This window comes from Artemia franciscana, chromosome 4, assembly GCF_032884065.1.
Source record: "Artemia franciscana chromosome 4, ASM3288406v1, whole genome shotgun sequence".
NCBI lineage: Eukaryota > Metazoa > Arthropoda > Branchiopoda > Anostraca > Artemiidae > Artemia > Artemia franciscana.
Window position 1 is genome coordinate 43,330,704 of NC_088866.1, and position 26,917 is coordinate 43,357,620.

A 26,917-nucleotide genomic window follows, 5' to 3' on the forward strand; every position below is an offset into this window, starting at 1 on the left:
TTGTTATCTCGACAGCGGGTGAGTGGTTTTTCGCACCCCGGCCAAGGCCTATTAATATACAAAGATGCCTATCTTTAGACAACTTGCATTCCTTTCGAGCTTTATTGGTCTGTGGAATGTAGAAAAACGCATTCTTTGTTGAATTGATAAGCACTTTTTGTAGGAAAACTTAACGCTTCTTTATTGCTAATTATATGACTAAATCAACTTTTTTAAAGTTTGAAAAAGTTATTATACTGTTGAAAATTAATTTATTACAATTTTTGAACAAGTCAGTGGATCAGTACTGTAATACCCTAAACTTAGATCTTCTAGGAAGTAAAAACAATGTTTTACTTTTGTTGTACAAAAGAAAATAATTGATTGTGCTAGTTCAACATATATTGAAAGCTACCTGGGAGCAAGAATAGATAATGTACATGTCTTTCCATTGAATAAGATTGAAAGAACAAAGAAATTGCCCCCCCCCCCTTGTTTTTTGAAATTTCCTGATTTGGACATTTTGATTGAAAATGGATTTTTTTTTATATTTTCATTGAAGAAGTTTTAAAAATACATTTTGGCTCCCCCCCCCCGGTTTTCGTGAATTGACACTAAAGCGTTTTTTGACAGTTCTGACTAAAGGGCTGCCATAAAATTTTGATCTGATGTTATTTGGGGAAACGAAAAGTTTGGAGGCGATAATGACAATGAAAGGGCAGCTGGCAACCTTTTGATTAGTTTTGGCTCTTAAGAAGGGGCACTAGAGCTTGGATGGTCTACTAAGCACAAGGAGATACACAACAGGGAAAAAAGTGACAAAAAAAATCTTTGAAAGATGCACACAATTTATCAAATAATGTGTATTTCTCATGTGAAACCTGTCATTCGTATCTTGTCATTTCACTGTGTAAGTTTACTTAACACTCTTTATCGTTTTCTTTATTGACCCTCAAACAACGATGCAAACTTCAAATATTTACACTTAGTCTTCAATAACACGCAGTTACAAAAATCTACAATCTTAGTTTATTTAAAGATTTTGTATAGGTCTAACGTTTTGCCACTAACCCATTCAATTACGTGCATGTCTTTCTCTATTATTTGCATACCCAGCCCCTTCAAAATCTGCCCCTGGGGGATTGGAAATAAGAAATACTTACCGTCAGGAAGATTTAGTCCTTCAACTTTACTGATAAAAAATTGTTAATTAATGGACTGAAAACGTACTCTCGTTGATTTCAACCCCCCCCCCCCCCCATCCTCTGCACTGCATAACCACCTGACCTGTCTAGAATAGGCAAAAGGATGTATCAGACTTAACAGTCTATCGACCAGTCTAAAATTTGATTAAATAAAAAAACAAGTTTTTTTTAACTGAAAGTAAGGAGTGACATTAAAACTTAAAACGAACAGAAATTACCCAGTATATGAAAGGGGCTGTTCCTTCTTCAACGCCCTCCTCTTTGCGCTAAAGTTTGAGTCTTTCTCTCAACTCTGCTTTTTAAAACAGTATAAAACTTTTTTCGACTATGTTGAACAAAATGGCTATCTCAAAATTTTGATCCGTTGACTTTGGGGAAAAATGAGCGTGGGAGGGGGCCTAGGTCCCTCCAATTTTTGGTCACTTAAAAAAGGGCACTGGACCTTTTAATTTCAGTTATAATGAGCCCTCTCGCGACATTCTAGGACCACTTGGTGGATACGATCACCCCTGGAAAAAAAAACAAAACAAATAAATACGCATCCGTGATCGGTCTTCTGGCAAAAAATACGAAGTTCCACGTTTTTGTAGATAGGAACTTGAAACTACTACAATATGGTTCTTTGATACGCTGAATGCAATGGTGTGATTTTGACTTTTAGTGGGTGTTTCCCGCTATTTTCCAAAATAAGGCAAATTTTCTGAGGCCCGTAACTTTTGAAGAGTAAGATTAAATGTGATGAAACTTATATATCTAAAATAAGCACAACAATCCAATTATTTTGATGAATCTATTAGTATCAAAATTCCGTTTTTTGGAGTTTCTTTTACAATTGAGCCGGGTCGCTCCTTACTTCGGTTCGTTACCACGAACTGTTTGATCAGAGGCGAAAATCATCAATTGAATGGCTGGAAGTATCAGTATGAGCGAGGTTGACTTCAGCGACAATCCTACTTACTGCTGTATTTTGAAAATTGTATATATTAGTTGTGTTCAAGGAGCAACCAAACTGTATTTTGACAACTCCAGTAAAGAAAAAACAAAAACTTTATGGTGCCTTTGGTGTGGTAAAGTGAATGGGCATTGTATGTAAGAAAAGGGAGCAAAAAATTTCCGTTACAAATGGGTGCTATTTTCCCTTCGTCCTAAGGTTGCTGGTAGAAGTTAAAAACAGCGGTCAAATCTTTTTAAAAGCTACCTCCAATGAATGTTTCCATTGATAAACAATTTAACCATCCCCTGACAGAAATTAGCCTGTATGATATCATAATAAACAACCGCAAAAAAAGTCTCAGAAAATATAGAATAAGGAAACTTACTATCAAAATTAGTGGTCCTAAGTAAATAGAGATCTATTAATCGCTTACAACATGGAAAGAAAATGACATTCGAAGAAGCTATAAGCTCTATAGGTGCTACTTTAAAAAAAATAATTCATCGTAAAGAGTGTCGTGGCCCTACCTAAGAACTTCTGTTCCAGTAATAGAATAGACAATTATTTTCTTTTGGAGAATAGCATCTATTGTGTTAATTCTATTGATCATTTAGTGTTAATTTGCCCCGTGCTACTGCTTTATGATGATCCTTTAATTACCTCCATTGATTGCATCTTGGTACTGTTTTGTTTAAATATATTTACAAGCCTACTGCCCCGGCAGAAACTTGGTAGCCGTCAAATTATAGGATCAGGCCCTTTTCTGTGATTAATTTACCAAGCTTTATCCCTTCTCATGCTCTGAGTCTGCACCTGATTCTATTGCTAGGCTTCTAATCTTGCCTCTGTACTTAAAAATGAAACTAACGCAACCCATGTTGTTGGCATCCTATATTAAAATACATCTAATACTGTTTTATAATGTTTTTTTAGAGATGAAATAGGACACCATTAAAGTTTTGCATTTGCTTTGCTAAAAATTGTCTTGAAAGGCGCCAAGTTTAGAGAGTTATGTTAATATTCTTCTTTCTGATCAGTATAATTGTTTTTGAAAATCCTTCTGTTTAATGTATTTTAGAAAGATTCTAAGGCAACCATGGGCAAAGGCGAACTAATGTGCCTAAAGGTTAAGAGGCATAGTGCATAGCCATATGATTCGTATTAACAATGGAAATGACACTATTTTACACAATGAAACAACTTGTCACAAATTTGCGAATCATAGCAGCTATGTCCCTGACTAATACACGGATAATGGCTCTTTCACACTCCGCTTTAGAAACTACTAGCATAACTTAAGACTTTACGTAACGTAACGTTATGCAATGCGTATTACGGAATAATTTTATGTCCGCATAGTAGGCATTGGTATTTAGATTTGAGGTCTACTTAAAATCTTTCATTGTTTAAGCTCATCTTGTGTTATGGAGAAGTCAATATAGCAGCAACAAAATAGAATTTCTAGATGAAAAGCCAGTAAGTTTTGAAAACAAATCAATAAACTTTTTCTAGACAGCATTTCACGTTCGATCAGAGCTCAAATCGGTTCGGGGTTCGGCATTTTCAATTTTTGAAGTTTGCTTATGATGATTGTGATGAATTTACAGGATAAATTTGATTGTTTTGCGGATTTTTACGTCAGCCTAGCGTGAAACGACTTGTTTATGTTTGAAGGGGTATGCTTAAGGTAACATTTCTTGACGACGTAGCATAGAAATAATGCTTGCAGTGTGAAAGCTGCTTAATCCCTTCTCTGGCAATGGGCTTGCATCTCATTTGACGTGTATACCTTGGTATATTAAGGTTGAAAGACTTGGTGCTGATTATTACTATTTTTCGAAATTCTCATAAATTTGTTTTTGAAATAGCATTAAGACTAATTGAGTTAATAGTTACCATTCCTGGATCAGCTACAAATGGTTATTTTTTCTCACTAGCCAGTTTCTTTACATTTTTTTGAATTTTTGGTTACTATGGGCCGTGGTTCATTCTTGCTATTTTGAAGCCACTGCTGCAAACATGATTAGTACTACAAACTGTAAATATTTAATTATTTTGCTTAAAAAATTGCACCATAAGCTTTTCAGATGCCAAAGTGGTAAATTCCATAAGAAAAAACAAACACCGGAGAAAGAAAAAAAAGGCACTACTCGTGATATTCTTAATGCACCAATTAATCGTTTGTTGGCAACCCTTGTTTTGAGTTCTGAGCAACCCGGTTCGTATTTCGATGCATTCATGTATATGCATAACTGACTTAATGTATGAGCATTGTATTCTGAATTTCCCATTCCGTGTAAAGTTTCCCATTTTAGTCTATTATTAAACCATGTCCTCAAGCCCAGAAAATAAAAGAAAATAATTACCATAATTGTCTGCAAAAATACAAAAGAAATATCAGCTACTGTTTGAAATATCTTGCGGTGAAAAGACTATAATTACGTTCACTTTTTCCTGTTTCATCTGTTGATGCTTTTGTTTGATTTTATATTCATTTTCCCCATTATCTTGATTAGCCATCTAGCTATTAAGCTTGTTTTACTTTTTCTAATTGGTAGTTAATAAAGAGCGATTTAGGGATTTTACTGTCTCTATAAATTAATGATCATAACGAGACAAGTCTTGTGAGTGGATGTATTTTGCTTGTTTCTTTTTTTTGCCTCTGTGAATTAGTTCTGTTGTCCGGTTAAAGAAGAAGAAGTTATGCGTGATGAAAACTTTCTCTAGCATTTTAAATTATCTGTGTAATTATAGGCGTACAGCCAAAATCAAAGGGGGTCCTACAATGAGGGGGTTTATTTTGAAAAAGTTAAGTTTTTGAATTGAATCCATTGAGTACATACATAATAGATATAAGAAAAACCTCCCAGCAAGGTCCGATGGCATCAAAATAAAAATAAAAGATAAAATGAACAAAAGAGGGAACCCGAGGAGGTGGGAGGAAGAGAGGGGAGACAGGAAAGTCTTATTAACAAAATAGTATTAATATCATCTGTCAACAACCACCAGGGTTACCACCAGGGTAACAAACAATTTAAGTTAACCCATTAGTCAAGTATTTATCATAATTGTTTGCAACAGGATTAGCTGTGACTGTAATTTACATTCTTTGAGAAAATTCAAAAAAAAGAATTTCACAAGGCTTATTTTCCCCTTTCGAAAGAAGACCCCTGACCTGAGCTACGTTTCGACACTAGAAGAAGAAAATGGTAGCCTATATTAGATTCTCTTCCGTCATCCGTGTACTACATCGCACATGTACTGCTGAAGAAATTTAGGCTACTATTCTACAAATGTACTGCCCTTGACAACCCTAACTCAAGCCTTTTTTCAAAATGACGATAGTTCGCAAAAAACCAAATGCATCGCTTGTAATACACACGATTCGAGCGAATGAAGTTTAAATGTTCTAGACTGAACGGGAAGTGATGGCAAATATCATATTTTGAACAAGGTTGTATATAAAAAAAAAAAAGAAGTTATCTAGTGATTCAAGAAAAAAAAGAAGTTATCTAGTGATTCAATAGACCATTCTTTAATGCAGCGGAACATATTTGACGTATCTAACTTAAATCTTTTTCTTAGACATCGGGGCTATATGCAATACATCTGTCTCCTAATATATTCAAGGCTTGAAAGCAAACATATGCACAGGGGGAGGAAACTTGAGTCCCCCTTCTAACACTCAAGATTTCTCCCACAATTTTGTATATTTTTTCAATAAATCACTTATTCTTCTGGATTTTCCTCCTTGTACTCTGAGTGATGCACAACAATGTTGTTTGAGTTCGAAACACCTCATTCATTAAGACTAACCTTTGGCTATTTGTCACAAAGTGATTCTGTAATCAGTGAACATTCATTATTCTCTGGACTTCATTATTTATTTGTTTATTTTTAATTATGTTTTCAAGACAGGTATCGTCGAAAAAACTTATTATTTATGAATATTTTTAGCTAGCAGTTGCAAAAAAGCAATTCTCCACAGTTATGGTATTGATTACGATTCGTTATGGTAAAAAAAGCAAAAACCTGCCAAGTTTACATACAGACAGTCTGGTTGTTTTATCAGTTTTTGTCCAAACAAACTTCTCAATTCAGTAGCTGAAAGAAATTCTAGTAAGCATATCAAATATCAACAAATTTTTAGTAAGCAATATACATTCCATCAAATTAAAGAATGCCGCAGCATGGTGCAAAAAAGGAATAAATTAAACCTTTCCCAGTAATAGGGTACCATCGAATGAACAGCTGATTAGATGACTGGCATTTAAACAATATAACAGAAGAAAATCTACAAAAAAACTGCCGTTTTTTTGGCAAAAAGAAAATAGTGCTACTACTTTTACTGCTAACAACTCACTGCAGCCCCAAGCCGCCAGAGACCAACACAGCTACACACACTTCTCCATCCCAATTCTATGCGCAAATGCTGTGTCGTTTACTAGGCCATAAGGTACTTGTTAAATGTCCCGATCCCACTCAAGAATTTTGATCTGTAAGATCTGAGGAAAAACCGGTTTGTCTATCTGCTGTAGGTTATTATTAGTTTAGTCTCATTGAGAAAAACAAAGATGTAGGTACATTTTATTAAATATTTGATATATAGAGGTGATTAGGTTAGGTATTTAACATAATGCGCTCTGCGCCGTCTACTTTCCATAATTCTGTTTCTTAAGTATTATATCTTCATCATATTTGGTATATTTCGTTAGGATTAACCTAATTTCACTTCTTGGGTGGGGTCGGGATATTTAACAAGTACCGGCTATAATTTCCTTGAGGGGCTCCACTCCTCAAGGTCACCCTGCAGTACTGTTACTAGTCACGATTTTGGTTAGAAAACTCGTGAAAGACCCATCCTGATGGCACAATGAGACCAAGCAAGTAGAATTTCCCTGTGGGGGTAGGAACAAACAAAGGAGCTTATTCGTCGAGTAAATAATAAAAAAGGATACAGAAAAAGATTACATAGGAATATAACAAACATAACATGGAAAATTAAGAAAGAAAGTGAGAAAAGAAAGGATTGTTGGTAATAGAATTCACATAATATCTCTTTTTTTTTATGAAGGGGGTGACTCTTGCATGTATGTAATGAGGAACAGTCCAGCAAAGACACCTGGAAGGTTGAGATCGAAAGGATGTTTTTTTTTGCCAGATAAATTCTCTCTAAAAGATTTTGTTGAGCATTTCCTGTGTTGTGTAGACGTGTTCACCAGTTCTTAATATCTTTGGGTTCCTCAAAAGGTAGGAAAAAGGGGCATTACCTATCTTTATATGTTTACCACCGTAAACATTATCATCGAAAACTTCTTTTAAGTAGCTCTTGTCTGATCATTTAAAAAATATCCTGCCAAAGGTTTTTATCCCCCATCTTGAAAACCATATAATATTTTTTTTATCCGGCGGCAGCTCGCCCCTCTTTTCCTCCCTTAATGTATGAAGTAGAGCGCAATGCACTGTAAAACAAAAAGATTCCTCACGCTATTGGGACTGCAATCGCCATTTTTTTCTATTTATTTTTTATTTTTGAAAATCCGTGGGGTTACATTTGGTGAAAACCAACTGTTTGAATACTAATTATGAATCTTGTTTTTTTTCATGAAACAAAGTTTGGTGGCGATTGCCGATGGTGCCGAAAGTTTGATGATGGAAATATTAGTCTCAGGGGCGAGTCTCCAGAATTTTATTGTGGGGGGAGGGTGCAAGAGGCCATATCCGGATAGCCAAGGGGGCTTGGGATACATGATAATTTTTCTCCGCATTATTGGGCGGGGCAGCTGCCCCCCCCCCCCAAAAAAAAAAAAAAAAAAACGACGCCCCTGGTGAATCTACAACTTGTTAAGTTCGTTGGAGAGATTATTTTGTTTTTGAAAAATAGCTGTAAATCAGAAAAAAGAAGAAGCGATTCATATTGAAATTATGTCTTTATTTTTTAGGATGGTTTCATGTCCCCTGTTCAAAGCGACGATGAAAATTTAAGCTTCGATTCGCCGACTACTGTAAATACTTGTCGATTGTTTCCTGAGAAGCCTGAACCCAATAAGAAGTTAATACTCCCTGAGAGAGAAAAAAAGACTTGTAATGTAGCGCCAAACAAGTTGCAGGATTTCCTCACCGTAGAAACATCAAATAATTTAATTAGGTAAGATTACGTTCCGCTTTCAGGAGGATCGAATCCATTTTTTGACATTACCGAAATACTGAAACATAAAATGTTGCTGTTCAAAAACTCAGTTCATGGCAGCTCGTTCATTGAAAGCAAACCTCCAATGAATTGAGGTCTATTTCACACATCGGTCGAGACAGTTCAACGACTGCTGATTAGTTTGACTAATATCTTATGTTCTTTTACAGCAATTACATAAAAAAAGGCAAGTTTTTTTTAACTGAAAGTAAGGAGCGACATTAAAACTTAAAACGAACAGAAATTACTTCGTATATGAAAGGGGCTGCTTCCTCATCAACGCCCCGCTCTTTACGCTAAAGTTTGACTCTTTCTCTCAACTCTATTTTTTAAAACAGTAGAATCGTTAAGATTCAATGACCTTTAGGGGGTGTTTCCCCCTATTTTCTAAAATAAGGCAAATTTTCTCAAGCTCGTAACTTTTGATGGGTAAGACTAAACTTGATGAAACTTATATATTTAAAATCAGCATTAAAATGCGATTCTTTTGATGTAGCTATTGGCATCATAATTTTCCAAACCAGAACTAAGATGCATTTTTTGTACCTCATGAGTTTAAATGTATTTTGCTTTAAAAAATAGGCCATAGGCTCGACCTTAGTTGTTCATTTTATAAGCGAATAATTTTCCATTACAGAAACACTTAACTTCTCTGCAAGTAGTCGGATCTACAACTATTTTCTTGCCTGAAATTAGGATTGCGAAGGGGGCTCAGAGTTAGAAGATCGCTTACTTTTGCTATTAAATACTCATAAATTCATTTTTCCCGGAGTGAGGTTCGAATCAAGTACCATCCGCCAGGCACTTACACAGAAGGGAGGGGCCTTCGTGACTATCTCCTCCTAAATCTTTTTATTCTTGTAATTTCCTAATAGTCTTACGCAGAAGGGAGGGGCCTTTCAAAATTACACTCCCGGCTCCTCTCCTCCTCCAATGTAAAATCTTAAGTAACTTTTAGGACTGAATCGTATTCTCGTAATATCCTATAGAAAAATGTTTTTTAAAAGAGTTTTTTTTATTAAAGACAATAGCACCAATAAATTAGGACAAGCCGTGCAATTTTATGTGTGTGGCTACGCTTCTCCCCCCCCCCAATATTTTTTCATTTTCAGACTTGCACACAGGGATGGGATAAGGAAGATTGCCTTTTCCAAATATCAATCGAAATAAGACCCCTCTGAAGAATTTGATATATTTGTTGGAAAAACATTCTTTTCACGTTTTAACCTGGATACACATTTTCAGAAAACCCTCTGATAAAGCTATGTAGTGGGGTCAGCTGCTGTGCAAGGGGGGCCTTTGCCTCATAGATTTTTTTACCTCCATGCCTAGACAGTGAAAATATATCCCCCCTTAAATTGTCGTGACCCAACGTCACTGAACCTTAGACTTGATCATTGTGCACCTGTGTCTAAAGCTGAAAACAAAGTAAATATGGTACTTTCCCTGTTGTAACAAAAAAAAAATCTTTTGAATTTTCAATTAAAAGTTTCAGGATTTTTTTTTTTTCAACACTATCATCAATCTGGGAGACCAACAACCTCGCAATTAATCAACGTATAACATCTTATTTCCGCTATTACTCTAACCTCTTAGACACAAAAACGGCAGTTTATAGCACGACATGCGGGGCAGAACAAGAAATGAAGATTCGGCCACACAGGAAAGATAGTTAATTACACACTAAATATAAATTGTTAGAATATTTATGGAGTGGCTAAAAATCTACAAAAGGTAAAAAAAAAAATATTGGTGAACGGTGGAAGTAGGTATATAAAACAAAAAGAAATTGTTGTTGCCAAGGTAAATGATCATATCTGACATTTTCACGTTCCTGAGATAATTACCAATTTTTTTGGCTATAATATTTTCAAATAGAGCATTAGCAGGATAATGTATGTCCTGGGGGATAAAGAATTATTTAAAATAAATTGTCCTCCTGATCGTCCCTTTGAGAGAAGCTTTGCAATCGATTTTCGGCTACTAACTTTGCTGTCAGGGAGAAATGTTAAATTTTTTTAGATTTTTCCTATAAAATTTTTGCATAATTTTTGATTTACCTAGTAGGTAGGAATCTTCAGATTATTCCCGCAAAATGTTTTTCATAGGAAGATATTTCCTATAAAAAAATAAGTTGTTGGTAGTTCCAGACTGATTGAACATCTTGGAATATTTTCCGTACCATTGTTTTTCTAGCATGTTCAAATAATGACCATATATAACCATATAAAGTTTCACCATACATAATAATAAGCGCGGCGACTATAGCTCGGATATTTTAACTGGGCGAGGGAGGTGATAGCTATCACAGAACTTCCCGATTTCATGTTCTCGCTTTTTATGGAAATAAAAACTCAAATAAGCGGATTCTATCTTTTTATTTTTTCTATTTTACTCTTTTAGAGGGGCTGGTGCCCTAGTCATTTCTGTAGCTATGTCGATGATTTTAAGAATACTCGAAATAAAAGCAAATAATTTCTTTTCAATTAACTTATTTAAATTTGTGACTTGAGAGAAAAAACTGCCAATGAAATAAATTTGTTTGCATACCTTGCATTCTTAGACTGTTCATCTGCTAAGATAAATAATAGCTTCAGATTTTGTTTTGAAACTTTCATTGTGAAAATCGAAGTTTTTTTTAGCTCTTTTTCCATCGTGGGAGCTATATTCAAAGTCGTGCAAATATTTCAGCATGATGGATAGCATGGAAATGTATCAATCATAATGTTGACGTTTTGTTCCCACCCTCTGAATTGCAAAAAAAGACAGTATTTTGCGATCTTTAATGTAGTTACCTCCTGGCAAGAATGTTATTCACATAAACAAGAGAACTAGAAAAATTATAATTATGTTGGAAAAATCCTCGCCTGTATGAAGAGAATGTGAAGGGTTATGTGGAAGTCTCCCATGTTTAGGGCTCCAAATTGATTTTCTTGAGGGGAGAGGGTATGGCTTTGAAAAAGACCTATTTTTCAGAAAGAATATTAAAAGATTCCCTCATTCATTTGTATCTTCGTCTTTCAGGGGGTGTATAAATTAGCCCGCACTCTGTGTGAGCGTCCGTGGTCCAATGTTAGCCCATTCGATGTTTTGAAGGGCTCTCAGCATAGCTTGCGTATTGTAATGTCTAAAATAGATAGATTCGTGGATAAAACGTAGAAGCTGGATAACTATTAGTTGGTGGTACTCCCAAATCTGAAAAACCCATATGTTGCCATATGGATTAAATAACAAAATTGCACGCTTGGTAGATTTTTGAACCAAAGGTAGGGCAACCAACTAAGCAGGGTCACATCTAGGATTTTGTTTGGGGGAAGGTTTACAGTAAAAACTAAAAAACACGTGAGAAATATATTCATATGTATTTTTGTTACGTTTTAACGAGCTGAACAAAATTTTCGGGCGGGGTTTCAGACACCGTATCCCCTGGATGCGGCCTTTCAATTAATTGAAGTGGGTTGGAGTTGTCACAGACCGGCTGACGGATTCCCCCCCCCCTGTATTACTCGTATAGTTTAGTAAATCACAGACGTCTGAGCGAAATTTAAAGAAATGGCGAAGGAAGTTTTTCCAGGAGCCCATGTTTAAGGTCCGTAATAAGCTTCGCTTTCTGATTGGGCTTCACAATTAAGTTGCTAAAATTATGATTGTCTGGGAAGGAAAATGTCAGCGCATCGAGAGCCAAAGCAAACTTTTTTCTACGCTATTTATTCTCTAACAAAAAAAAAAAAAAAAAAAAACAGTTCGATAATTTGTGATTCAACGCAGTTTTATGTCTCGTATTCGAATTTCAAACACCTCTTTGACTTTTTTAAATAAAAAAAAAGAAATTGAAAACAAGTTAGCTGGGCATTAAGGAAAAAAGAAGAGACGTCAGCAAAACAGAGGATTTTTGAGCTTTTTATTTTTCAAAAACTAGCTAAAGGAGGATAAAAAAAACTCTACAAATCATGTAAAATATTCATGTAATTAAATCTATGGGTAAATGCGTAATGACTACCACCGAGGCAAGAGCACCTCCCACCGTCTACTTTCAATTCAAAGATGTTTCAATCCTTCCTACTAGACAAACCATAGAAGACAGTAGAAAAAGGCAAGGGGTTTGAAAGGAGCGACCAACATAACAAGGCATATATGGATTCTGGCCCCCACACTACTACATTTCAAGTGTAAAAATATTTCTATTGTTAATCCTGGCTCGCCTATTTCTCATGATTTTTTTTTAATTCCCCCCCCCCCGATCCAAATGAAACTTATTGAAATAAATTCCAACATTCCTCAACATACCCTAACCTAATTTAAAATGCCAGTGCATTTAGATAAATAATAATAATACCAATATTTGTATCAAAAGATCTGAGAACTGCCACCAACTTAATGTCGATCATTAATAAATTTTGAGTAAAGTATCTCCCACCTCTAAATCGAAGAAGGGATTCCGGCAACCAAATAAACATTTTTGACAGTAAGTCAAAACTTCAACTAATGCATAAATAAAAACGCTGGTTACCATTCTTGGATAAAATGGCATATAATCATTAATTCCAATGGTTGTATACCATGTTCGCTTTGGTTTTTGTTGCGTCACGTACCTGATCTGAGAAGGTGTGTCCTTCTTAAGTAACATGTTATTTCCATTATGATGATACGTTTTTCTTCATTAAAAATCAAAATCGGAAATTTTAAAATGAACCCTGTCACTAGTTACTCGAATTTTGGCTGAAGCTTTTAAACTGTTACAGTATGCATTTTAATCTTTGCACCTCGAACTGGAAACCGATTGCACTTAAGGATAAACTTGAATTGAATTTAAGAAATTCTTGAACAATATCTTAACCATTGTGGAAGAACTAAATTAGACCGAACAAGTCTACAACTTGAAGATCACTTTTATTCAGGGGCGAATCTCCATCATTTTTATTGGGGGGGGGGCAAGATGGGTCCATATCCGAATAGTCAAAGGGTATGGGATATATACTATTTTTTCCACAACTGCCCCCTTGCCCCCCTCAAACGATGTCCCTGCTTTTGTTAATGCTTCGGAAGTTGCGTTACCAAGAAACAAATATTTTGATTCTTGTGTCTCAAACTGCATTAACGTTGCAGAAGATTAACCTTACGTATATTCACGGGCGTATCCAGGGGGTACCTGGCTTGAACCTCTCCCTTCCCCCCTGAAATTTTTTCTGACTCGAACAAAAGTAACAAAAATACATGTAACGCTTGTAAAAACATGTAATACATGTCCACAGGATGATATTTTTGTACCTCCCCAAAACAAAAATCCTGGATACAACCCCGTATTTATTGCCTGTGGTATAGCTATAGGGCATACAACCAGGCGCGCATGAATGAATTCAGGTTTCTCAATCTGGAGGAGTTTCAAATGAAAAAATGGCAAATTATATATATATATATATATATATATATATATATATATATATATATATATATATATATATATATATATATATATATATATATATATATATATATATATATATATATATATATATATATATATATATATATATATATATATATATATATATATATATATATATATATATATATATAAAGGGGGGGGGCTATGGGGGGTTATAGTAAACATATTAGTATTTTGTTGGAAGGGGTCACGGGCTTGAAGTACGCTCACCCATTGCCCCCATGGGTAATCGCCTGACACAGCTAAGGTTTACTATTGCGGTTTTCTGTTCAAAAAGATGTGGGGTCAAATATCCAGATTTCGTACACTTGGCCTCTTTGTTAGATGTGTTGGACGTTTCTAGATTCCCAGATTACTCTCCCTGTGGACAAATGTGGCACCTGATTTCGAACTTATTTTTCTAAGGTATATAATAACGAAGGAAGTTGAATGAAAATACAGTACTGGTCTTCAGTTCTTTTTTCGTCGCTTTTGTTTTCGTCATTTCCTTCTTCTGTCATTCCCTTCATTGCCATTGCTGATCCATTCTAAGGAGGAAACTGCATTGTTTAAGCTTATTTTTCTGGATTACAAAGTGCGTATGTTAAAACAAATATGACTAGATTATCTTATATTTTTACTTTAGACAGGGTTGTCTTCTTAGTTTCAAAAGTAAAGCAAATTTGATATTTCAAGATCTAGAAAAAAAGTAAGAAACCGAAGAGAACTAGTTCTTGGCACTGGATGATGGCCCCTGCAGGAATCAAAACTGCTAGAGCCATAAACAGTATAGCATTATACGGGTGACTTAAAAAGTGCCTTTAGCACTAGTTTTACAACCAATAGGGCCGTACAGAGCCAAATAAGTTACATTGACACCTGTAGGATTTGGCTCGGTGAGGTGCAATAACATTGAATACTTTTTTTTCTTTTTTACTGAAATATTTGAATTTGTAAAAAAACAAAGAAAAAAAAAAATCAGAAATTAGTCTTGTACATTATGGAAGAAATTGAACTCTTAATAGATCTTTCATTCTCAATGTGAATATTTATATTTTAGCTCTATGCGTAGTCAAGAGAAAGATTCAAGTTTGTTTTGGTCAGACGAAGAAAAGCAGTCTTTAGCTCCTCCCCTTCCAGAAAGGACTGATAGCCTATCTATAGAAGATACGGAAGAAGCTTTTTTGAGATGTGCTCCTTGGTATCAAGCTGGAATTCCAAGGTAATGTCACATAGCAGTAGAGAGTGTGCTCGTAAAAAAAGCTAGTGACTAAAAGCTATACATTTTATTTATTAACTTACAATTTCACACAGACGAGCCAATCAGGTGGAATTTAACCCTTTCTCTTACCCAGTAAAGAACAAAGTCCAGGCCATAATAACCAAAATTTAAAACCACATAAAAAATCCGTCCAATGAGGAAGAATCTCCATGTCCAGATAATTCAGGAATGGTAGCTGTTATTTTGATCAATCTTAATGGTAAAGGTTTTATTGAGACTATAAATTTATGGGTTAGTAAACTTTAGAGTAGAAGAGAGGGAAGAGAGAGGACAGATCCCCCCTCCTGTGTCCGATTTTAAGAAGTACCCTTTTTTCCAATGAAAAACCTAAAAAGTGACGAATTATCCCCCGCCCCCAGATTTTGAAGGTATAGTTTGTCCCTCCGGCTAAATTTCCGTAAATTGACGCCACTAATATTATATTGCTCCGCATCGAATTTTTAAGGGGAGGTTGATGATTGTTTTTTCTGGGGTAGAGGCCTGAAGCCCAAAAAAGTACATTTAGACCCGGGTTTTCATGAAATATGGGTGCGAAGGGGGTGATGATTCTTCCTTAGTGCGGAAATGGTAGATTTGAACAGAAAACTCTGGTTTTCATGTATGGTAGAAAGCATTGAAATGCTTTTTATCAGTTTTTCTGTAACGAGTGGTATACAAAGAGTGACCCTTATCAATAGAAATCGAAACACTAAAAAAAATACGCAGGGGGGACCTTTGCCCCCCCCCCCCAAAAAAAAAAAATTGTGAAATGTTTAATTTCCCCATGGTTTCTTGGGATTTCTGGCAAAAGTAGGATATTTATTAAGAATCTAGATGCATGTATGAAGCCTTTTTTTGGGATTTTACAGCATGCAATTATCCGGTCAAGACACTGCTCAATTATTAACCTATTTTCTGTCTAACTTTTTACCCTCTTTGAAGTAATTAGGGATTGTACTGTATTTTTTATCGTAAAGAGAGTTTGCTTTCCACAGCAAAATAGAATTATCCTTGATATTAGGGCGTTTATCTCCCCTTTTCAGGATAAAGTACAGCTTTTAATGGATCAATTTTGGAAACTATCATTATTCATTAAAATGACGTTTTCGCAATAGAAGAACTACCCACCACAACACCCATATTGCACTGTTAACCCTAAAATCTCCCTGCCAGTGGGATATAGTAGGTTAATCACTGGGTCTAAATCGCTATGAACATAACCTGAGCCTAAAACGTACTTTTAAGGCTTCAGCCTTCTTCCCCCCATCCGCTACAATACTACAGATTAAAGTTAATCTGTATTTTCCGATATACGTGCTTTTTGAATTTATTTAGTTACTAAATAAAAAAAGTACTACTTTTTATCTGCTGTTTCGAAGGTTTTGGCCCCCCCCCCCGAAAAAAAATTCCTGCGTACGTGCCTGGGGGGTGTATATAAAGATTTTAAAAAAGTATATTTTTACATCCTGATTTTCAAACTTCCCAGCAAACACTTTTCAGATAGATATTGGTGGGATGGAGAGAGAGTACTTAGCCCCCCCCCCAAATTTCAGGGGTGGAACCAAATAGGGGAAAGATGAAAGGATTAACTGACCACCTTCAAGCAAATAATATTACCGCGTGCATTGTTTCCTTATTGGCATTTTGAGGTAAAATCAACCAGGCAATGACGCCTCTATTTTTTTTATATTGTTAGTTATGGGCGAATTTATCAAAAACATAAACATAGTGTCATTAGTCTAAAATAATCACTTACACACAAAACTTTGAGCCTTTCTCCCTCGTGGAGAAGTCCCACCACCCCACTCCCAAATTAGCTTGACTCTGGACCCTTGTCTTTCTGTCCTCCCATCATTTGGATGAGTAATTATTATTCCTCCAAACGAATAATTGGAAATTCATCCAAAAATATAATATGTGTTTGACATATTTAGAGAAATTTATCCCATAGTCCTATTAAAGCAGGAATGCCGCCCTTCAACCCTTCTTCCCGCTTAAGATAGATTTTTCTCTCAATACTTTAAAAAGAAATGCTCCAACACTGCTTTGCCAATGGACAGCCTTATTTATTCGTATTAGCTATAAAAATTAAAATTTTCAGTTCAAATATTCTGAATGACTGTCGTTCAGTAAAACATTTCTAGCTACTAACTAGCTATATTTGTTGCCCTTTAATATGTTTTCAGAAATGCGCGATTCAAAATATAGCGGCAAGAATGGGGATTAAGGGGTTTTCGTCCTCCTTTTATAAGATGATGCCTGTTCGTTTTAACTTTTGATCGCTCTTTGAATTCGTTTGAATTTTTTTTTATTCAGTCACTTTAGAAGCAAACTTTTGAGCACCCTCCTGTTATTCAACGTGAAAGAAGAAGTTGTTGGCACACACACGTTGACTCAATCTTTTTGTTAAAGTCAGAATTTCCAAACGGAGCTTTACAGCCTGTAGAATTGTTTTGCTGGGGGTAGCAACTCAATGAAAATATACTGTAAAACAAGACTTAAACAAATTTGGGTTTAGTTTTGAAAAAGCATGCTAAGCAAACGAATAGGACGTCAATACTTTAATTACAATTTTCTTAATTGAGAAATTATAGCATTTCTTTAGAATTTCAAGATGGAGCCGTTAATTTTGGCAGTCTTAATCAAACTGTTCGTTACCATCAAACAGTTCATTACCACGAACTGTAGTAAGGAGCGACCCGGCCCAATAGTAACCGAAACTCTTAAAAACGAAATTTTGATACAATATCAAAAATTTTTTATTTCTATGCTGATTTTGAACATAAAAGTTTCATCAAGTTTAGTCTTACCCATCAAAAGTTACAAGCCTGAGGAAATTTGCCTTATTTTAGAAAGTAGAAGGAAACACCCCCTAAAAGTCGTAGAATCTTAATAAATATCACACCATCAGATTCAAGGTATCAGAGAACCCTATTTCAAGCTCCTATGTTCAAAAATGTGGGATTTTGTGTTGTTTTTTTTTTTTGCCAGAAGAAAGATACGAATGTGTGTTTATTTATTTATTTTTTTCTTGCCAGTAGTGATTGTGTCGACCGAGTGATGCTAGTCTTACCCATCAAAAGTTACGAGCCTGAGAAAATTTGCCTGATTTTAAGAAAAAAGGAGAAAAAATCCCTAAAAGTGATAGAATTAATGAAAATCACACCATCAGATTCAGCGTATCAGAAAACCCTATTGTAGAAGTTTCAAGCTCCTATCTGCATAAATGTGGAATTTTGTATTTTTTGCGAGAAGACAGATCACGGATGCGTGTTTATTTATTTTTTTTTTCTTTTTTTTCGGAGGGGTGATTGTATCGATGCAGTGGTCATATAATGTTGCAAGGGGGCCCATTCTAACGGAAATTAAAAGTTCTAGTGCCTTTTTTAAGTGAGCCAAAAATTGAATGGCACTAGGCCCCCTCCCACGCCTATTTTTCCCCAAAGTCACCGGATCAAAATTTTGAGATACCCATTTTGTTCAGTATAGTCAAAATAGCTTTGTCTTTAGGGAAGACTTAATCCCCCATAGTGTTCGGGGGAGGGGCTACAAGTTACAAGCTTTGACCATTGTTTACATGTAATAATTGTTATTGGGAAGTTTACAGACGTTTTCAGAGGGATTTTTCGCGTTGGGGGAGGGTTGGATCGGGGGAGCTGTTACGTGGGAGGAACTTTCCACGGAGAACTTATCATGAGAGAAGAGAGTTTCCGTGAAGGGGGCGCAGGATTTTCTAGCATCACTTAAAAAAAAAACAATAAGAAAAAAAAAAAAAAAAAATTCAACTGGAGGTAAGGACCAGCATTAAAACTTAAAACGAACAAAAATTATTACTTATACAAGGGGGTTCGTACCCTCCTCAATACCTCGCTCTTTACGCTAAAGTAGTTTTAGCAATTTCAACTATTTATTCTACGGCCTATGTGATTCAGGGGTCATCCTTAAAGAATTGGGACAAAATTCAAGCTTTAATGTAAAGAGTGAGGTATTGACGATGGGGTGATCCCCCTCAAATACGTTACAAAAAATACAAATATAGACGTTCGTTCCGTAAGTTAATTCGTAAGTTACGTATATCTATTACTAATAAAAACGTTCGCAAGAAAAGAAAAAATCTAGTTGCATTTTTAAGTAACCAAAAATTGGCAGGCAACTTGGCCTCCTCCCCCTCCCCCTTTTTTTATCAAAATCGTCCGATCAAAACTATTAGAAAGCCAGTTAGCAAAAAAAAAAAAAAAAAAAAAAAAAAAAAAAAAAAAAAAAAAAAAAAAAAATGCAAATTTCGTTTTAATTATTCATGTGCGGTGAACCAAAATCAAAACATGTATTAATTCAAAAACGTTTAGAAATTAGAGAAATAAAAAAACTGTTTTTTCAACTGAAAGTAAGGAGCGACATTGAAACTTAAAACGAACGGAAATTATTCCGTATATGAAAGGGGCTGTCCCTTCCTCAATACCCTGCTCTTTACGTTAAAGTTTGACTCTTTCTCAAAACTCTACTTTAAAAAAAAGAAAAACTTAGCGTAAAGAGCGGGGTGTTGAGGAGGGGACAGCCCCTTTCATATACGGTATAATTTCTGTTCGTTTTAAGTTTTAATATCGTTCCTTAATTTCAGGTAAAAAAAACTTGTTTTTTATTCAATTCCAGTAAAGTACCGAAGGAACTATCGTAAACACGTGTAGTTATGTGTTGGTGATTGTCCCAGTTTTATCTATACTGGTATTGAGACCTTTGGCAACCAGATAGTCGTCTTAATTAGGTCCATCCACGTGTATTCGGCCTTTTTTGAAAGACGTTAAGGAGGTTTTTTAGTTCAAGAAAATGCCCAGGATCGATTTTATAGTATGAAATACTATCAGTTATCCAAAATGTGTACATTGTTTTTAGCAAACTACCACAAATTCCTGTTTTATCGGAATTTAAATCAAACGCTACTTAATTTGGTCTCTTTTTCAGCGCGTGTACTTGTGTTCTTGTTTGTTGTAGAAGTACTAAATTTATTTTTAGGTTTAGATACTATCTTCATACCATGAAACTAAATCGAAATTAAGTGTTTTTTACTTTCTTTTTTGTTTTATTAGAGATAGTTTTCTGTCTGAGCTTGATTTCCATGTTTTACTTGACAAATCATAGCCACACTTTTTATTTATGATTATATACTCGAATCTCGGTATGTACTTTTTTTTTAATTCAAATTGAAGTTTTGATAGATGATTTTATGCAGATTTCAATACAAATTATCAGTACGCAAATTAAAAATACAATAATAAATAATACTTTAATACCATTTTATTTTTACGTTTTCTTAAATAATTCCGTTTTATGTCACAAATCGGTGAGCAAGCGGGTAGATGAAACATGTTAAAAAAAATGCACTAACAATGGTAGCCCCGACACAACGATTGAGGTCTGAAATTTTTTATGGGTCTTTAATAGACCCATCTTTGTCGAGCTGCAAGTGGTGCTACGGCACCACTTTTGTTAGACAACGAGACCCTTTTTGAAATGAAGGTCAGGCCATAGACTCTGGAGGGATCCAAATTTTTTGATGACCCCGGTTTTCATTTATAAGCTAGATTTATCATAGTTAAACAATTCTTGCAGTTGTTGAGTTCCTAAAAAGTTGACCCAGTTTTATATAATGATAGCGTAAAAGTGATCTGAAATCTTGACTTTGTTCAGGTGAAGAATCATTTCGAAGTCCGTTTTTATTTATCTTCAAAACCGCTTACTCTTACAAAAGTCATGCGATATATTAGGCTGCTGTTAAAAAAAAAGGCACACTATGCAGGAAACATGGAAGGAAAAGTATGGAGACTTTGAAGAATTTTCAGAAATTTTAAAGAAGAAAAGAAAATTCGGCTAAGCTCTGCTAATAAAGATGTAGCAAGAATTAGTTTTTTTTTGTCATTTTTTCTTATAAAAGCTTTGCATTGTATTCATTTTTTACAAGGGAAGGAAAAACTTCTTGAACTTTTTTGCTTAGATTTTAATACAGTACTGGAAAAGACAAAAAAAAAACAAAACAAAAAACATTAACCTGAATAAAAGTTCTGTAGTTGGTTTAGGCTTTTCTTAATGGTACATCAAGGATGTACTTAGGGGTCCTTCAGCTAAGCCCCCCTGAAATCATCGTCAAATCCTGCCTACCTGACTGTGGAGAGATTTGCATTTTTTTCTCTATTCAGAATTTTTTTGAAAAACTTTTTGAAAGATGAAATTTTGCCTTTTAAATATTTTTGGGAATACATGTGTCTTGAGTGGGCCTTATCACCAACAATATCTATAATTTCTTGGTTAAAAAATCCTCTTATTAACTTTGTTTTTCTCCTTCAGAGAAATAGCACTAGAAGTGTTAGCTCAGGAACCTGTCGGCTCTTTCTTAGTTAGAAAGTCTACGACAAAACCAGGATGTTTCGCCTTGACACTGCGAGTTCCGAAGGAGTTCCACAAGTCTGGTGTTGCGCATTATCTTGTCCTTAAAACTCAGAGAGGATATAAGATCAAGGTTTGTTTCTTATGTACAGTTTTTGGATTTACTTGTAGTAATTTAATAGCATCTTAAACTCGTTTATCTAGGCTAAATATCATACGACCATATTAATTGCAGATAATTGTTAATTCCATTAATCCAATCTTTTTTAGTTGTGTCTGAATAGTTTTCCATTAACAAACATACAAATTTAGATACGTTAGCGTTTGAACAAATTAATTCCAGCATTAGCCAGGCCTTTAGCTCAAATTTATTTCACCTGCAAACAGACATGTGGTGATTTGTAAGATATACATTCGTAAAAGTAAATTCCCATTGTTCCCTTATTCGTATATTTGTCTGCATTGATATTTAACATAATTTATCGTGTACACAAATATATATATATATATATATATATATATATATATATATATATATATATATATATATATATATATATATATATATATATATATATATATATATATATATATATATATACACTGACATTCTATATTTGACACAGGTGCTGAAATATTTGAGCTGTTTAATAGTTCTTCTTAAAAATCGTATCCCTCTGCTGCCAATTTGTTTTTCTTTTTTTTCTTCTTCTTAAAAACAGCTTATTTAACTTGGTAGCTTTATTTAGAATGGTATTTACTATTGTTCTTGTGGAAGCTCATCCTATCCCAAAAAATGGACGATTACCTCATCACATTACAGGTTTCTCTTTTGGTTTGTGTAGAAATTAGTATAGATTAGTCTTTGTCTCTCTTTCATTATGAAAAATGAGCTTCTTTTGCCAAATAATTTTTCTCAACTAAAGGCATTACGACTTAAAGTGAATTGTTTAGTTTCACATAGAAAGGTGTGGGATTGTATTTAACGATGAAAAGATTGCATTTCAGAGCTTTATGAATAAGGCAGACCTCCGTATGTATGGGGGAGGGTTACTTCACCTACTAATATATTCTGACTTTTCCATATTTGACCGTACTCTGTTTAATTTTGTCAAGTATTTGATGTTTTTTCGAACAAAATCATCACTTTCCCCAAAAACAAGTTCTAGGGGAATTCCAAAAATACCTCAGTTACTCAGTAGGGGTTGTATATTTCATCATCTTCAATGGGTTATTACCAACAGATAGAGGTTCTTGAAATTCGTCTTTTAGACTTAGAGAAGTCAATCGGTTTATTCCTTCATGGAAAAGGGGTTGTATATTTCATCATCTTCAATGGGTTATTACCAACAATAATTAATGCTTTTCTAATTACCGGCTCATTTATAAAGTAGTAAATATTATTCATGCTTGTACTTATTTCAAACTATGGACGTTTTCAAAAGGATGGACATCTTTTTAAAACCAGATGGCTGGTGCGTTTTTTTTTGCCAATCGAACAGTTGTGCGGGTCCGCAAATCGGAAACTCCGTACTTGATTTCGCCGTGAGATTACGAAACTGCACTTAATCCTTATTAACTTCCTTAATAGTTAACCTTAAAAGGTAAATCCTTAATAGTTTTATCTCAATCGACCTTATACATTTTAGAGGTCTTACTGATTGCCCGGAAACCGATTGCATTTAAATGTGTCTTTTTCGCGTCATAGAGGATTAAATTAAATCTTCTTTGTAGTTGCTACTACATAGGCTAAATAAGTTAAATGCTAGAGAATTGGTCAAATTTTCCTTCTCTACCAATTGGTTTTTGATTGATTGAGAGCTAGTAGCCAAACCTAAAAAATGGAAACAGATAAAAATGTAAACGATGTCAATAACAAGGAAATAAAATAAAACAGATTCTTTTCTCATTTAAAGTTTGCATATGGGTAAATTTTATCATTACAGATGGGGTACACCAATTAAAAGTCATTTCAGATTAAGGTTGATGTTATTATACATATTCAAATATTTTATTGATGCATTCTGAAAAATATTATGTCGAGATGTTACTACCCTATTGTTTCTAAAACGTTTTGTAATCGAATTCAACCGAATGTTAGAATAAATGATCATGATACAAGAAACTAATGTTTCTGGTTCTGGAGTTTCATCATGAGGTTAGTATTTCCTCTCAATTTCAGACCAAAATTTCTGCCAAAAAATTTGTGTTTATTTTTGTACATTAAAAAAAACCGATAAAATTTTCTTTTTCTCGCTGAAATTGCACAAAATCCTATGTTTACCTGAATTTTTGCTTGTTATTTCTAGATTTAGCAAGATATTCGAATAAAAAATAAAATTCAGCAAAAAAATGATGGCGCCCCGCGCGAAATCATATTCAGTATATAATACTCATGATGTGTATCGATATAATATATTCATAATGCATATTGTTATATGTTTTTGTTACTTTTTATATAAGACTTAATAACTTTTCAATAGCATTACTATTGGTACTATGAAACAGTGAACGATAGTTACTGCGGGACTGGTTATGACAGCTCGTGTGAATTTGAGATTGTGATGTGAGGTTTGATTTTGGCGTGAGGCCACGAGGAATTTCTACCTGCTTTACGTCGTTGTTAACATTATACGTAATGTTAATGAAAGTACGTCGTATCGGCCTCAAACGGCTTATCAATCTTACAAAAGGGCTTTCTCAGCTTATTTCTTGCGAATAATTAATGCTTTTCTAATTACCGGCTCATTTATAAAGTAGTAAATATTATTCACGCTTGTACTTATTTCAAACTATGGACGTTTTCAAAAGGATGGACATCTTTTTAAAACCAGATGGCTAGTGCGTTAAATATTAACTAGCAACAAGTCTCTTTTCAAATCAGAATATTTTTCTTTCTCGCTGTTTGTTTACTAGTTGCTCATTCTGGCCTCTTAGCGGCCAAGCTTTTGATTCTGATAATTGATATTCTACACTACCTCAAGCTAAGGCTTATATATTGTCACTCAGTTAAAAACATTTTTTTTCAGGGTTTCACGAAGGAATTTCCCTCTTTGGCAACACTAATAATTCATCATTCTGTTATGCAAGAATTGCTACCCTGTCCCCTGCTTGTATGCAGAACATTTGATACAGATTCGCAAGAAGACTTTCTTGATGTGAATTCAGAGCCTGACTATGACGCCTTATTGGAGTTTCGACAAAAAATGGCGGACCTAAATGTTTAGTTTTCAGAACTAGATTTGTTTTATTAACCGTTAAGATTTCTTTTAGAAAGTTTTACGCTATCCTGAATTCTAATATGTAATGAATTGTATCGGATTAGTGTTACATAACTATTTCAACTGTTTTTAAACCAGATCATTAAGAGGATCAATTATTGAGTTGAGGAGGGGCAAGTACTTCTTAACCGTATTAGTAAAAAATAATCGTGAGTTGATTTCGTATCGTAGTCAAATTAGGATTCCGAATCTTGTGTCAGGAGAATTCTCTCCAAACCTTCGCCTCCTGAGCATCACCTTCCTAAAAATTTATTTCATGTTAATAGCCGTTTTTACTTTTATAGTTATCCATTAGCTTGTGTTGCGATAGACATCACGTGGGATTTCATTAAAAGAACTGTACGAACTGCTGTTTTCTAGTGAAGCATTCTAATGTACTGTTTATTCAAGTTGAAGGTAGGGTAAAAATGTAATTTACTACCCAAAAATAAAGTTATAAAGGGCATGACGATTGTGATAGGGTTTTTGTAATCAATTTGGGGACTAGTGTTCTGTGCGTCATCTAATACTTACTTTTTCTGTTCTCCCATATTCAATCGAATTTCTAGCTACAGGATATATTAAATTTTTATTTTTACAACAACTTTATTTCTCGTAAAATTGATCTGATCTAAGTGATCTAAAATTAATGATGTGCTGATTTGAGTAATTATTTCTTCACCACATTACTTTGGTATTCAGATTTTTCTTCTAATAATCAATTTAGAGGGAATTTTTACATATTCGATATTGTCATCTTCAAAATAAAAGGGCACAAGTGAAGAGCACAGTTTCAAGGTGAAAATAAGCCTTTTTGAGCTTTTTATGAAAAGTAGAACTTTTGAATTAAGGTTTGGTTTGGCTAGCGGGTATTTACCTCATATCTTGTGCATTATTTGATTTACCCAGGTTGCATTATTGTGCAACCTATTTTTGTTTCCATAAAACCAGAGAAGCTGTTTTTAATACTATATAGAAGCGTATGGGGAAGTAACGACGCGAAACTGTTTTTTTCTCGGAGGACTAAGTAATGATCTGTCATATGCAAAGGATCTTGGAGGATCTGTAAAAACTAGTGTCGTCAACACGGTTTCGATCTGTCGAACAAAACATTTTGTTTGATAGTCGTTGAGTTAAGATAGCAAAAAAAGACAAAATCTTCAAAATGGTTCTCAAACTTGTTTCCAAAAACTTGTACTTCATATCAAAAAAAGATATAATACAGTCGAACCACAATAAAGGCCGATTTAAATTAATATTATTGAAAAAACTGCATATATAAAAAATATATTTTTATCCCCTCAACATCGCTTGTCCCCCTACCACATTTTTCATACTCTTCTACAAATATGACTAGTGGATAAATATAACTTATTTGCTCTCTCAATTTCTCAACTCACGTTTGAAAAAATGAGTGAGATGCGCCCTTTTAATGTGGCCAAGTTGATATGTTTTAGCATTCAATCTTACGGAAATACAAGTACCCAATAACGAAAGGTTTTTGCAGGTTTTTTTTTACGAGTTATGATTTCTATTCTTATTTTTTGCTGTTACAGAATGGTAAATATTAGAAAATACTTGAGTGCTCTTTAGAACAAAATTTTGCGAGCAGGTAATGTGCCTGACTATTTAAGAATTTAAGTATGAGAAAAAACTGACATAAATCCGCATATAACATTCAACCATGTACTATCGTTAAAAAATGCTACTAGTCAAAAATAAACGGTAAAGGGATGGTAAATATTTATGACTGTAAATATATATATATATGTACATAAATAATGTTTTGCAAATGCAACTAGTCTTGTATTATGATGTATTTTGTTTCAAAGTTTGTTTGCGATTTTTTGATTATTGCTTTAGACAAATAAAATATTACGACTTAACCACCTATGCTTTTATAAGGTATATGACTGCAGGTACTTAGACATTTGGGGGGGGGTAGCCGCCCTCTCCCCCGTATCGTTATTTTGATAATTTACCATTAATTTTTCTTAGGAAATAATTGGCTTGCTTTTTCCTTTTTACAATTTTATCCCAAAAATGTTACCACTAATATCTCAAATTTAAGCCCTTAATATGATAGATTATACAACTGTTACAACTACTAACAACTCACCGCAGCACCAAGCCGCCTGAGGTCAATACAACCACACAAGCTCATCTTCTATCCCAATCTATTCAAAGTCCCCCACTTTACACAATCCCAGGAAGTTCCCAGTTCCTTCAAGTCTTCCTTTATGACTTCCTCCTACCCCAAGAGTGGATGAGATCCTTTCCGTTTA

The 26,917-nt window shown here is 34.5% G+C and overlaps 1 protein-coding gene across 1 annotated transcript in view; it reads left to right on the forward strand.

The window, feature by feature from the left end:
* LOC136026462 (SHC-transforming protein 3-like) overlaps window positions 1-26,518 on the forward strand; it is a 149,291-nt gene extending 122,773 nt beyond the window's left edge. Inside the window, exons 8-11 of the mRNA XM_065703060.1 lie at window positions 8,061-8,266; window positions 14,794-14,955; window positions 21,334-21,505; window positions 24,402-26,518. Of these exons, the coding sequence (XP_065559132.1) occupies window positions 8,061-8,266; window positions 14,794-14,955; window positions 21,334-21,505; window positions 24,402-24,599 (738 nt within the window). The 3' untranslated portion in view covers window positions 24,600-26,518. The remainder of the gene's footprint in view (window positions 1-8,060; window positions 8,267-14,793; window positions 14,956-21,333; window positions 21,506-24,401) is intronic.
* Window positions 26,519-26,917: the final 399 nt, after the last annotated feature.